The 15,726-nt window shown below is 38.7% G+C and overlaps 1 protein-coding gene across 3 annotated transcripts in view; it reads left to right on the forward strand.

Moving 5' to 3' along the window:
- Nucleotides 1-15,726, forward strand: part of RALGAPA2 (Ral GTPase activating protein catalytic subunit alpha 2) — a 369,400-nt gene that overhangs the window by 219,652 nt on the left and 134,022 nt on the right. For all 3 annotated transcript variants that reach the window (XM_036009474.1, XM_036009475.1, XM_028523690.2), the window contains 2 exons: nucleotides 1,610-1,718; nucleotides 14,706-14,816. In XM_036009474.1, the coding sequence (XP_035865367.1) occupies nucleotides 1,610-1,718; nucleotides 14,706-14,816 (220 nt within the window). The remainder of the gene's footprint in view (nucleotides 1-1,609; nucleotides 1,719-14,705; nucleotides 14,817-15,726) is intronic.

The raw sequence follows: 15,726 nt of genomic DNA on the forward strand, positions 1-15,726 counted from the left end.
AAATTTCAAAGAAACAAAATAGCATGAAAGAGCTCTTATAAGCTCATATGGCTTAAAACTCAAAGCAAGTGAGAGTAGTTTAGATTATAAAACCATTTTATGGGTCACAAATGTTCTCCATAGTGCAAACTTATTAATTAACAGAGTAATCCATGTATTACTAGAAATGAGAGATCTTTGCTTTTAACAAATTATATCTAACAAGTAGGTTAATGGGTTGTAAAAAAATATATGTATTTTCATATACACACTCATTTACATACACACATGCACACAAAGAAAGCGAGGCTCTTAAAAAGGTAAAAATGGAATTTTGGATGTAATTTCAAGTTGTGTAGATTTTAGTGGGTTAAACAGAGTCTGGGTTAAGCTGCAGGAAAATAAAGAGACTTTTTGAAAAGGTATAGAATACCATAGGAATGTAGAGTATATGCAAACTAAGAATGCAAAGTAGTTCTATATGAGAGTAAGCATAGGAATTAGGCAAGAGAAGAGACAGGAACATCAAGGGTTAGAATCATGTGGAACTCCTGAATAATGCTGGTGTTGGAGAATCAAAAAAAGACCGGGCACAACTTGTAAACTGAGTTGAACTGCTTTACTGAATGAATTTTGGCAGAAGGCGACACAGTCTTCAGAGGATTTTAATATGTCTGTTCTGATGAACTCAGTCTATCCTTATTTAAAGAGGAGAGAATCCAGTGAAACATGGTAGTTTAAAAGACTCAATGATTTTAATTGTGGAAATACATTGAATACAAAGGAATGTTCAATGTGGAGAGCAGAGCAGTATGTCCAGTTTGACCGGCTCTCAATGTGACCTCTTATTACAAAGAACAACAGATACATTGTACAGCTAAGGTCTGTTTCCAAACAGTGGTTGGCATCCCCTTTTTTGTTCTGAAAGTAAGTAGTTTTAAGAGCAAATATTTTAAATGTACATATAGGCTCTCAGAAAAAAAAACTAACAAGAATATGATTTTTTGATTATTGCAAAAGATAATGGAGTGTATCAATTCCAAGAGAGTTACCATTTAAAGTTGATTTATAATTGAGAAAGGTAACTTGTAAAGGACTGTACAACTCAAAAACTATTTTGTCTGAACATATTGTTTAAAAGAAATAACAGTGAAACTTATTTTGGAAGTTGTATTCAAATATTCTTCACAACAAAATACAGGGTTTGTCTTCCATTTGTGGCTGATGTTATATATTTTATTGTAAGGAAAACAATTTCAAATTCAACTTCTAAATTTTTCTAAGATTCACATTTTTCTTCTTCAAAAATATCTTGAAGCAGTAAAATGTAATAGAAAATTAGTTTTAGCAAAAGTAAGTACTATGTGGGCTGTTACATTAACAGAAAATCTACCATTTATTTAATTAAATATCGAATTACTAACCATTATCAATATTTCTATTTGTCCTGAAACTGGTCTTTTGAGGTTACCTTATCGTTGTTTCTCAAGAAGACATTCTGTTGGTATAACTATAATTTTTGCTACTTTAAAAAATATTTTTATAATTTGAAAATACCAAGAAAATTAGGTACAGGAATTAAAACATTAAATTTCATGAGACTCTTTCTCCCTTTTTTTTTTTCCAAAAGATGCATTGCCATTTGCTCCCTTGGAGTCTGGATATGCGAAGAGCTTGCACAGTGTACAAGGCATCCTCTGCTGAAAGAGGCCATCAATGTGATAGGTGTCACTTTGAAGGTATTACCAACTCATGATGTACATTGAACATTAAGCTATATTCTAGATTTTCAACTAGTTTTTGTTTGAATTAGCCCCATTTTTATTTTTCCCTATATTATTGAGAGATTTTTTAATTCAAAATTTCTTTTTCTGAGAGCCATATTGAATGTTCTGTGAGGTTCTCAGGTGAGACTACCAATGGCTGCTTCCCACTGTCTACAACCCAGTCATCCATAGGCTGAGTGTTCCTATACCAAGTTCAGTGGCTAAATTGAGTTCCTCTGGTGGCTGGACAGCTCCACTGGCAAGCAGGACACTGTCACCAGCCTGTGGGAGGGACAAGAAAGTGAGAGTTTGTGCTCTGGTCTCCTAGAACTAAGAGAAACCTGATAGCCCTGGTTAGTGACCCTGAGTGTTCATGGTCCAACTGGGCTTTGGGTACTCTCAGGACATCTTTCTTCCTTTGCTTTGGTAATGAAAAGAAGAACTGCCATTTATTGAGCATTCACACTGGGCCAGATTTCATGATAAAATTTCTAAATTCTTTTGTTAACCTTCATGACAGCTCTGTGAGGTAGATGTTACAATCCCTGTGTCATGCCAGAGAAAAGCAAGGCCCAGACAAATCAGCTCATGATCCCATGGCCATGCAGGCATAAATGATGAAGGCAATAGTGATTACTGATCTGTGTGACATGAAAGACAAAACTCAACTTTTATTTGTCCTGTCAGGCCCCTTCTTAAACTACAGATCAAATCCTCCTGGGTCCTTTTCTGACTCCTGCTTAGAAATGGTAATAATTAACACTGCTGATAATACACTTCTGGAACCAGTGAGTCCCCAACCCCTGCTGAGGACATACGGAAGTTCTCAGTTGCGAACTCATTGTCTCATTTTACAACGGAGGAACTGAGGTGCAGGAGAGTTAAAGAACTTGTTCCAGACTACAGAGCCTGGCCAAGTCAAAGTTCAAATCCTGAACTGTCCATGTATCACCAACATTCAGGCTCTTGCCTGCTCTTGTCTCTGGTCTGCTACAATAATAACAGCCATTGCAGCTGATGCTGTGACAGTCATCACCAGGCCATTAACAAGCCCCTGTGCTACCCTTTGTGTTTTAGCCCATGGGGTAATGCCAGTGGTATTCCCCTGCCTATGGCTCAGCATCTAGCCCTCTGATCTAGCCGCTGTCTTCCTTGGCAGCCTGATTTCATAGCAGCCCTCCTCACCCACCCCTCTTCCTAACCAAACTCAATGCCTCCTGCTTCCTAAATGTACCCTCTGACCACCTTCCTCTGCCACCCTGTCCTCTTCCTTCCTCATTGACACTTGGCATTGCTGGTTACATATATCATGAGAGTTGGAAAAATGCTTGCTGCTGATCCATGTGGAATGGAATGGAAAATTGATCAAACCAAGATATCACTTAGGAGTGCTCCTGCTGGCCCCTTACTTTTGTCATTGTATTTAATCCTTAGAACTACCCTATGAGGGGAAGGATTTATTGTCAAGTCTACTTCACAGATAAGGAAAATGAGCTTATTGGGAATGATAGAGCTTGCAAGGGTAAAACCCAAGACATTCTGGCCCCATGTCCGGGCTTTCTTACAATTGTGGTATAGAGGACACTTCCCCGTCTCCCAAAGCCATAGAGAAATATTCACATTAAAGTAAAGAAAGTTGGATGTCAACTGTATATCCATTGGATTGGCCAAAAAGTCCATTTAGCTTTTTCCATAAAATAAAAGACACATTTTTACCAAATCAATAGTTCAGTAACTATTGATTTGGATAGTTTCAATATGTTGGCTATCTGCCACTATTGGCTTCTAGTGGGCGGAGGCCAGGAGTACTGCTAAACATCTTCCAATGCATAAGACAGCCCCAACCACAGCAAAGAATTATTTGTTGAAAATGTCATTAGTACCAAGAAACTTTGCAAACCACTTTTGACACATTTGATCAGTCACAGCACCTTCTCTATATACTGTACAAATCTTTTCTTGCATTTCAGTTGTGTTTTTACCTTTCTTGAAATAATGGAACATAACACACCGAAATTTGAATATCTTCTTTCATCTTTGGTATTATAATGGCTGCACAGAAATTTACCAGTTTTGATAAGTGTTTTTAAATGCACACTGATGTGATAGCTGTCAGAATACAATGTAACAAAATTGTTTCAAATGAAGTTAAAGAAAACTAAGCACTACTAGAGCCATCATACACAAAAAATTAAATGAACTTTTTGGCTAACCCAATATGTAGATTGATTCCAATTCATTTTTTAATCTCTTATCTTTCCAATTCTAAGATCTGTTTTTCAAATTTTAATTTTTCTTAAATCTATAAATGTATATTTAAGGTAATATGGCTCTCCCACCTTTATCCCTTTCCTGGAAAAGCTGTTAATAATTTGATAGTATCTTAGAATGAAGGAGACATACAAATATACATATGTATATATGTAGCCTGCTACCTTAATTCTTCTGTGTAGTGTAGAAGAGAGATAGAAATTGATAACAAGAGAGGGATTTGAAAACTTATTCTTTTCTCTGTATTTATACAGATTTTCAAAAATTTATCTAATTTTTCTGTAATTATGAGGAAAAACATAAAGCACCAGAATAAAAAGTACCTGCCATGTATTGAGCCCTTACTCTGTCATGGGTGTTCCAGTACAGTGCATGCGCTGCCTCACTGAATCCCCCACCCCTGTACATTCTGTTGCTCTATCCATTTTAGAAATAAAAGAGGTGAAAAAGGAAAGCCAAGGAACCACTTTTGCTCCAGCTTGAATGAAATAGAGTTTAAAAATATATATATAAGATCAATGAAATGAAGAGTGGGTTCTTTGAAAAGATATATAAGATTAACAAATCTTTAATCAGACTCATCAAGAAAGAAGAGGACCCAAATAAATGAAATCAGAAATGAAAGAGAAGTAACAACTGACACCACAGAAATACAGAAGATTGTAAGAAAATATTACCAACAACCATATGCCAACAAACTGAACCATCTGAATAATATGAATAAATTCCTAGAAATATACTGTCTTCCGAAACTCAACTAGGAAGAATCAGAAAATCTGAATAGACTGAACACAACTAATGAAATCGAAGCAGTAATCAAAAAATTCCCAATAATCAAAAGTCCTAGACAAGATGGCTTCACAGGTATATTTTACCACATTCAAAGGAAAACTAACACCTATCCTTCTCAAACTGTTCCAAACACTGTTCCTCCTCAATAGGAGGGAAGACTCCTAAGCTTATTTTATGAGGTCTGCATTATCCTGATTCCAAAACCAGATAAAGACACTACAAAGAAAGAAAATTATAGGTCAATGTCCCTCAGGAACATAAGTGCAAAAATGCTCAACAAAATATTATAAACCAGATCTAGCAATACATTAAAAAATATCATACACTAACACCAAGTCAGGTTCATTCTGAGGATGCAAGCTTGGTACAATATCTGCAACACCATATAAAATGTGAAACACCACATAAACAAATTGACAGATAAAACTCACATTATTATCAATAAATGTAGAAAAGGCATTTGATAACATCCAGCACCCAATTATGATTAAAAACTCTTGCAAAGTGGGAATAGAGGGAACATACCTCAATGCAATGAAGGCCACATATGACAGACCCACAGCCAAAATCATACGAAAAATGTTTTCCTTAAGTTTAGGAATAAGACAGGGATGTCTGCTTTCACCACTCTTATTCAACCTAGTACTGGAAGTCCTAATCATAACAATCAGACAAGAAGAAGGAATAAAGGCATCTAAATAGGATTAAAGAAATTAAAACTTTCACTTTGCAGAACACATGAAACTGTATATGGAAAACCCTAAAGATTCCACCAGAAAACTATCTGAACTGATAAATGAATTCAGTAAAGTACCAGGATATAAAGTAAGTATCCAGAAATGTGGTTGCAATCTTATACACCCATAGTGAACTACATCAGAAAGAGAAATTAACAGTTGCATCAAAAAATAAAATATCTAGGAATAAACTTAACCAAGTATGTAAAAGACCTATACCTGGAAAATCATAAGATACTGAAGAAAAATTGAAGAAGATACAAATAAGTGGAAGTAAATACTGTGTTTATGGATAGGAACAATTAACATTAAGATGATTGGAGCCAAGATGGAGATATAGGTAGAAACACTTCACTTCCTCACACTACCACAAGAAGGAAAACAAAGAACAACCAGAACTGCCAGAAAAATATTTGCATAGAAGTCCAATAACCAAGGAGTTGAAAAAAAACACTCAACCAGACAGTAGGAGGGTCAAGAGAGAATTCAGCTGATGGCCTGCACTGATGATCTCACATTTGCACGCAGACAAGCCTGGGAGAAAGCAGGGGGGTCAAGATGGACCGCTAAGGCTGGGTTTCAGCACAGGAAACTAAAGACTCAAAACCACAGGCTGTTGAAAAGATCTGTGGGGATTGTGGCAGTGGGAGAAACACCCAGCATCACAGGACAGTACGTTGGAGACACTCATTAAGGTCCAAAAACACACACAAACCCACCCACCTGCAAATCAGCACCTAAAGGACACATACTGTTTGTGGAAAGCAAGGGAAAGTGTGATGAGAGCAGAGCAAACAGCATTGTTTCTCCTCTGACCCCACCCTCACAGATAGCACCACAATGGAGCAAAGAGGGTTACCCTGCCCTGAGGAATACCTAAGGCTCCACCCCTTACACATAACAGGTGCACTGAGACAAAGAAATATGGCCCAAGTGAAAGAAAAGATCAAAACTCTAGAAAAAGAACTAAGCAATGAGGAGATAGCCAACCTGTCTGATGCAGAGTTCAAAACACTGGTAATCAGGATGCTCACAGAATTGATTGATCTTGATCACAAAATGAAGGAAGAAATGAAGGCTAAACAAAATAAAATGAAGGCTAAACAAAGTGAAATAAAGGAAAATATACAGGGAACCAAAAGTGAAGGGAAGGAAACTGGGACTCAGATCAGTGATTTGGAACAAAAGCAAAAATAAACATCCAGCTGGAACAGAATGAAGAAATAAAAATTCAAGAAAATGAGGAGAGTCTTAGGAACCTCTGGGACAACTTTAAATGTTCCAACATCCAAATCATGAGAGTGCCGGAAGGAGAAAAGGAAGAGCAAGAAATGGAAAATTTATTTGAACAAATAATGAAGGAAATTTCACCAGTCTGGCGAAGGAAATAGACTTCCAGGAAGCCCAGAGTCCCAAAGAAATTGGACCCAAGGAGGAGCACAACAAGGCACATCATAATTAAGTTATTAAGATTAAAGATAAAGAAAGAAACTTATAAGCAGCAAGAAGAAGGGAGATAGTTACCTATAAAGGAATTCCCATAAGGCTATCAGCTAATTTCTCAAAAGAAACCTTACAGGCACAAATGTGCTAGAAAGAAGGATTCAAAGTCATGAAAGGCAAGGAAGGACCTGCATCCAAGATTATTCTGTCCAGCAAAGCTTTCATTTGGAATGGAAGGACAGATAAAGTGCTTTCCAGATAAAGTCAAGTTAAAGGAGTTCACCACCACCAAATCTTTATTATATGAAATGTTAAAAGGACTTATCTAAGAAATAGAAGATCAAAAGCTATGAATAGTAAAATGACAACAATCCCACAACTATCAACAACTGAACCTAAAAAACAAAACTAAGCAAACAACCAGAACAGGAATAGATTCACAGAAATGGAGATCAGATGGAAAGTTATCAGTGGGGAGGGAGGGAGAGGGGGACAATGGGCAAAAAAGGTACAGGGAATAGGAAGCATAATTAGTAGGCACAAAATAGGGGGAAGTTAAGAATAGTATAGTAAATGGAGAAGCTAAGGAACTTATATGCCTATTCCTTAGGCATAGGGAGGTGGGGGATAAAGGGGAAAAATGGGACAACTGTAATAGCATAATCAATAAAATATACTTTAAAAAAACAAAAGAGACATTAAAATGTCCATACTACCCAAAGCAATCCAGAGATTGAATACAATTCCTATCAAGATGCCAACGTTGTATTTCACAGAATTAGAACAAATATCCCCCAAATTTATATGGAACTACAAAAGACCCTGGATAGTAACAGCAATCTTGAGAAAAAAGAACAAAGTTAAAAGAATCACGCTACCTGATATCAAACTATACTACAAGGCCATAGAAATCAAGACTGCATGGCACTGGCTTAAAAACAGACACATAAATCAATGAAACAGAATAGGGAGTCCAGAAATAAACCCTCACCTTTATGGTTAATTAATATTTGACAAAGGAGGCAAGAACATACACTGGGGTAGTTAGTCTAGTCAATAAATGGTATTGGGAAAATTGGACAGATAAGTGCAAAAAATGAAATTAAACCACTTTCTTACACTAAACACAAGAATAAACTCAACATGGTTTAAAGACTTAAATGTAAGACTGCAAACCTTAGAAATCTGAGAAGAAAACATAGGAAGAAAAATCCAACATTTCTTGTAGCAATATTTTTTCTGATATATCTCCTTAGGCAAAGGAAACAAAAGATAAAATAAACAAATGGGACCACATCAAACTAAAAAGTTTTTGCACAGGAAAGGAAACCATCTACAAACGAAAAGGCAGCCCAGTGACTGGGAGAGCATATTCGCCGATGATATATCTGATAAGGCGTTAATATCCAAAATACACGAAGAACTTACACAATTCAACACACACACACACACACACACACACACACACACAGAAATAATCCAATTAAAAGAACAGGCAACGGACCTGAATAGATATTTCTCCAAAGAGGACATACAGATGTCCAGCAAACATGAACAGATTCTTAGCATCTCTAATCATCAGAGAAATTCAAATTAAAACCACGAAATATCACTGCACACCTATCAGATGGCTGTCATCAATAAATCAACAAACAAGTGCTGGCGAGGATGTGGAGAAAAGGGAACCCTTTTGCACTTTTGATAGGAATGCAGGTTGTTGCAATCACTGTAGAAAGCAGTATGAAGTTTTGTCGAAAAATTAAAAATGGAACTGCCTTATGACTCTGTGATTCAACTTCTGGGAATATATCTGAAGAAACCTGAAACACTGATTTGAAAGAATATATGCACACCTATGTTTATTGCAGCATTATTTGCAATAGTCAAGATTTAGACGTAGTCCAAGTTCCATCAGTAGATGAGTGGATAAAAAAAGCTGAGGTGCGTTTACATGATAGAATACTAGTTGGCTGTAATAAAGAAGGAAATTTTACCTTTTGCAGTAGTATAGATGGACCTGGAGTGTATTATGCTAAGTGAAATAAGCCAGTCAGAGAAAAATGAATACCATATGATTGCAATGATATGTGGAATCTAATTAACAAAATAAACAAACAAAATAGAAACAGACTTACAGATACAGAGAATAAACTGAGGTTGGCCAGATGGGAGGGAGGTTGGGGAGCTGGATAAAAATGGTGAAGGAATTAGGCATAAAAAAAAATCTCATAGACACAGACAACTGTATAGTGATTACCAGAGGGAAAAGGAAGTAGGGGAAGTAGAAGAGGATAAAAGGGGGATGAATGGTGACAGGAGACTTGACTTTGGGTGGTGAACTCACAATACAATATACAGATGATATATTATTGGATTATACACATAAAACCTATATAATTTTATTAACCAATGTCAATCTAATAAAGGCAATAAAAATTATTTTTAAAAGAAGCTACAAAATGAAATCAGAGACCCAGGATCAGCCAAATCAGTCTCCTGTTAACTATTATGATTAACAGAGGAAAACTCCTAGATGGAAGTCCTGATTCCTGCGACACCTCCCACCCTTCCTTCCTTCCTCCTTCCCTCCCACCCTCTCTTCTTCCCTCCCACTTTCCGTCTGATGTCTACGTCCCCGTGCCAGATGGAATTTTACTAAAGGAGGTAACACATAAATGTAAAGGAACAAAGACTAAAAGGGAAAGAGTCACCATTAGGAACAAGTGTATAACAACCACTCAGGGAGGCTCAGGGCTCTGCCAGGACGGGGAGAAATTGAGGGAGTGGGGAGGAAGAACGGGAGGCCCAGCCAGGACCAGGAACTACCATATAGGCAACAGGGAGCCTGAGACCTAGAAGGGCTTTCTGCCTTACAGGCTCCACATAGCTCTGGAGCTCCAGGCACTGCTCTGCTGTAACCATGACCTTTGGGAATACCTGATGAGGTTGCCCTGGATATTAAGGGCACAGGTCAGGGAAGGCTAAGAAAATGCTCCCCAAAGAGTATCAATGAAAATCAGCTTGTGGCCACAGCAAAAAATGAGAATAGTGTATTACACAGCCAGTCAGAAAATCCCATTCGGCTAGTTGTTTCTGGTGAGGTGGTCTGTGGGGGTAGGGATAGATGGAGGCTTCTAAGCTAGTGCTGTATTTACAGAGTTATATGTTCCATCTAGGACCTGTGGTGAGGGCACTAGAGTGACAGTGTTGGCTCAGGCACAGGTAAGCTGCCTGATCTTGCCTCCAGGACAGCTCAGGTGAGAAGAGGCCTGACCCAAGGCCCCTGCCCTCAGGCCCACCTGCTGTTTCTTTTATCCCATCTCAGAAGATACCTTGGATTTTCTTCCCCTCCTTATCCCTCACTATTTCTAGTCACGAAGTCCTGAATGCCCACCCAGTCACATCTCCTGCCCTGGGGCCATCCATCACATAGTTGGCTCACTCTGCTCTGAGCCTCCTGTTCCACCATCTTCATGGCCCTAGTCTGGACTCCACAAATTTGCCCATACTTTTGCCAAAGAGATCAGTCTACAAACAGTCCTCATGACATGATCCACAGACTATAGAGTATTGGGCATGGCCCTTGGGTGTGTACATAAATGGATACCTGCCTGTTTAGATCCATTGGGTCCAAATGGATCTCTGAAACTGTCAGTTTCTTCAGAGTAGGAACTGTATCTGCCCTGCTCATATTGTGCCCTATGCTTGTAATTTAGTGCTAGCACACTGTCAGTACTCTGAGTATGTACTAGGTGAGTGAGTGAGTGAGTGATTTACTTCATCCTAACAATTCCCCACAGCATTCTGAGTCAGTTACACCACCCAATTTGAAGCTCTCAATGCCTATACCCTGCTGTCCACTGCCTGAAAGGAAACTCTCTCCTTCTGCATTCTTACAGGCTCAGCTCAACTCATCGTCCACAATACCTTCTCTGGCCCTCCTTCTCATGCCTCATCCCTCTCTACCAATAGCCCTTTTGTCTACCGTAGCTCTCCTTTCATCATTATCCTTTTGTCTTTTTTTAGCTTCTAGATGTAAGAGCCATAACATTTTTGTATCTACCTTATGACCCCACTGTTTCACAGCAGAAACATACCCATTGCCCACTCATTCTTCCACTCCCTCTATCTTCCATCTTTACTGCAAACACACCATGCATTTCCTCCCAGAGGACTGTGTTAGGCATTAGAAATACAATGGTGAAAAAAGATGCAGGAAAATAAGCACAAAAGAACAAGTGGAGAAACACAACTGATCAGCTCTGACAGCCCTTAATACCATAAACTATAATGGGAACAGGATGAAACTGAAGAGCTGGAGGAGGTGGGCCACTACTTCTTCGGATGGGTATGGTGGCCGTGTGGAGGAAGTGGCATTTAGTGCTTTGAACTAAAAGATGTGGCTGCATCCACCAAATACAGACAGGGAGAATGAATGCCTCAGGCAAACATGGAGCAGGTATAAAGGCGCTGGGGCAGAAACAAGCCAGAGTGTTGAAGGGATGAAAAGAAGCCCATGAGAATCAAGATAGTTGAGGTCTGGATGAGACTGTGAAGAGCCCCTGAATGCATGTGCTTTCACCCTGGTTTACCTTACCTCTGCCAGGAAGGGGTAGTCAGTAAATTTTTATTCTGTAGAATTATTCAGTAAAAGTAATCACCTGTTCCTTCTTCTCTGCATTAGTCACTGAGGTGCTAAATGATAGATTTTCTGTGTTGTTTTGTAGTACCCAGGTCAATTGGTGTCTGCTTCATGTAACTAAGCTACATATCCAGAAGTTTCCCTAGACAGAAACACAGAATCAGTGACAAACCTTTCTGCTCTAGAAAATAAGGTGTGGATAGCCATGTAGCCATGTAGCTTCAGGTTCTGGCCAAAGTACTCTCCTCTTTTATATGCACCCTCATCCATTGGTCCTCACAGTTGCTTCCCTTTTGACATGCCATCTCAGAAGAACCTTGGACACATAAAAAATCAAAAAACATACTCAAAGTAATTGAATATACTATAGCTCATGAATCATGTTCTCATAATCCCAAATTTTTCACATTTTTAATGTTACACGTATGGATTAAGTTTAATTTCATAGGATAGAAAGTCATTTGATCAATCCATTTCTCTATATGTAAAATGAAGATAACATCCACTTTAAAGAGCTGTTAATGAAGATTTTTCAATGCTAAAATGAGTAAAAGTCTCATAAAAGATTTAACACACAGTGGATACTTAATAATGTACTGATTTTTAATTTCCTCATAGTCAAAACTATGATTTATGTGATCTGAATAAGATCACATTAAAAAAAAACTTTTGAAATTATGGTTTTAATTTCCAAGTGATAGCTATTTTTTTCTACAGAATATTATATGAATTAATACAGCTAGTCTAAGATAAGAATTCTAGAATGGTGATCATGTATAAACTGTCTGATTTTTCACAAACTTAATGCAAAACAAGGAAGTCTGTCTTTAAAAGGAGCTGGAAAGAAATAGCTTTTGTTCTTCCTTAGGAATAATGTATATGCACATGTTAAGTTAGGTTATTTGGTTCAGGGTTTTTTTTAATATGTTTTTTGATTGTGCTACTACAGTTGTCCCAGTTCTTTCTCCCCTTTATTCCCCTCTGCCCTATACTCCCACCTCCCACCATCACTCCACCACCTTAGTTCATGTCCATGTGTCATACATACAAGTTCTTTGGCTTCTTTATTTCTCATACTGTTCTTAACCTCCCACTGTCTATTTTGTACCTACAATTTATGCTTCATCTTCCCTGTACCTTTTCCCCCATTCTTCCCCCTCCCCCATCCCTCTGATAACCCTTCATGTGATCTCTATTTTTGTGAATCTGTTCTATTCTGGTTGTTTGCTTAGTTTATTTTGTTTTTGGCTTTTTTTTTTTAGGTTCAGTTATTGATAGTTGTGACTTTATTGTTATTTTACTGTTCATAGGTTTTTATTTTTTTCTCAGATAAGTCTCTTTAACACACAGGTGGTAAACACAAGGCCTATGGCCAAATCCCACCCTTCACCTTGTGTTATCTGGCGTGGAACCTTGTTTCTACCCAGCAGCAATGCCGAGCTCCTTGCCCCTAGTTAAGAACTAGTCGCAACCATGAGGCTGATGTGGCCTGTGGTGAAAATGAGTTTGATACCTCTGCTTTAATACTTCATATAAGGGCTTGGTGATGATGAACTCTTTTAACTAGATCTTGTCTAGGAAGCACTTTATCTGCCCTTCTATTCTAAATGAAAACTTTGTTGGATAGAGTAATCTTGGATACAGGTCCTTGCCTTTCATGATTTTGAATATGTCTTTCCAGCCCCTTCTTGCCTGTAAGGTATATTTTGAGAAATCAGCTGATAGTCTTATGGGAACTCTTTAGAAGGTAACTGTCTCCTTTTCTCTTGTTGCTTTATCTTTAATCTTGGCTAATGTAATGATGATGTGCCTTGTTGTGTGCTTCTTTGGGATTCTCTGAGCTTCCTGGACTTCCTGGAAGTCTATTTCCTTTGCCAGATTAAGGAAGTTCTCCTTCATTTTGTTTTCAAATAAGTTTTCCATTTCTTGTTCTTCCTCTTCTCCTTCTGGCACCCCTATGATTCAGGTGTTGGAAAGTTTAAAGTTGTCTAAGAGGTTCTTAAGATTCTCCTCATTTTTTTTGAATTCTTGTTTCTTCATTCTGTTCTGGTTGAATGTTAATTTCTTCTTTCTGCTCCAAACTGTTGATTTGAGTCCTGGTTTCCTTCCCATCACTGCTGGATCCCTGTACATTTTTCTTTATTTCACTTTTCATAGCCTTCACTTTTCCTCTATTTTGCAACCATACTCAACCATTTCTCTGAGCATCGTGATTACCGGTGTTTTGAACACTGCATCTGATAGGTTGGCTATCTCCTCATTGCTTAGTTGTATTTTTTCTGGAGCTTTGATTTGTTCATTCATTTGAGTGTTTTCTTTTTGCCGGGGGGGAGGGGGGAGGTGTCTCAGCGGGCCTGTTATATAGTAAGGGGCGGAGCCGTAGGTATTTGCCAGGGCATGGCAACCCATAACTGCATCATGGCGCTGTGTGTCAGGGAGAGGTCTGATAGGGAACAATGCCACTTGCTCAGCTCTTGGCTGGCTTTCAGTTACTTCCTGCAGAACCCACAAGCAAATTGGGCCCTTCTGGTATAGATTCCCAGGTGGGTGGTTTTGTGTATGTTCTAGGACCCTGTGGGTCTCTCCAGCGAACTGTCCTGTGAGGCTGGGGGTTTCTCCTGCTGCCTTAACCCCCACAGATTTTTTCAGTTGGAGCTTTTGAGGCTTTATTTCCCTGTGCTGGGACCCTGGGTTGCGTGGTCTATCTAGCTCCCCAGTTGTTCTTCCCCATTTCTCCACACACAAATGTGGGGCTGCCTGGTCTGCCAGCAGCTGCCTCTTCTAGTCCATCTCACCCACCCTGGTCCTCCAGCTGCTGTCCTGCTGCAAGTCCTCTCCACCGGGCTGCCTATCTACACCCCTCCTACCAGTCTCGATGAATGTTTCTTCTTTAACTCCTTGGTTGTCCAACTTCCATACAGTTAGATTTTCTGGCAGTTCTGGTTATTTTTTGTTTTTAAATTTGTTGTTGTCCTTCTTTCAGTTGTACAAGGAGGGAAAGTGTATCTGCCTTCACCTCCATCTTGTCCAGAAGTCTGTACTACTTTCTAGTTAGGGTTTTGTTTTCTTTCATAGTTTCCTAACAAAATCGTGGCTCAGGCAGCTTGCGATGTTCTTCAGTTGCTGGTTTCCTACTGGGAAAAGCTTCAGATGTTTGAAACCTCTCTGCCTCTGAAAATTGCAGAAGTAAGTCTGTTTACTGCAATGCTAAAGTATAAGCCTTTTATTTTTTATTTGATATTTATTAGTTATAGATACTCAAATAATTGTTAGAGAACTGACAGTTAAATTGCCATATGAGTCATTCATTTTGAAGTTGAATTAAACTGGTTCTCAGCTGTGATTTCAGGCCCTACGTAATGAAGCTACCAGTTCCAGGGCAGGGTCTTCCACTTGGACAGTTTTAAAGGCAGACTAGACAACAACAAAGAGACCTTTTGTAGACTGAACTTTATTCATCCAGAGTAATTTGGATGGTGCCAACAAGGAGTAAGCAGCTGGTTATGAAGCCCTCAGTGTGTTTGGGGGGATGCATTGGGGAGAAAGTGGGGACTGTTGTATAGAACAGAAGTCTTTCCCATATTGACGTCCTGGACCATGCTTTGCTTTAGCATGATTACCCAGTGATAATGAGATTACTGCTATAATACCCTCTGTGAGGGTAGTTGGTGGAGGAGAGGGACAGAAAGAAAAATCATCTCAGTGATATTGTCCTTAAGGTTGATTACATTTGTGGTTGCTTGGTTGTGCAGGAGCAGGTACCCTCACCTCTCTAGGGGCCTGATATTAAAGCACACCTGTTTCTGCCATTTTTATAGCTGTACTTATACAGTGGTAACTCTTCAAGAAAATTTGGTTTGTCTCTCATGTGGTATTCCAGGGAGAGAGAACAATAGTGATTTATTTTCTCAGCTCTAAACAGATTTCAACATTGAGATCACTTTATTCTCTCTACTACATCAAAAATCACAAGTGATGTTTCCCCTTAAGTGACTTAGAGTGAAATAGAACTTTGGACATAGGAGTGTAAGGTACTGCAAAATGTGAAGTTAGGTTATAAGGCAACCATATAATTTATCATCTAAACAGAATATCT

This window comes from Phyllostomus discolor, chromosome 9, assembly GCF_004126475.2.
Source record: "Phyllostomus discolor isolate MPI-MPIP mPhyDis1 chromosome 9, mPhyDis1.pri.v3, whole genome shotgun sequence".
Classification (NCBI taxonomy): domain Eukaryota; kingdom Metazoa; phylum Chordata; class Mammalia; order Chiroptera; family Phyllostomidae; genus Phyllostomus; species Phyllostomus discolor.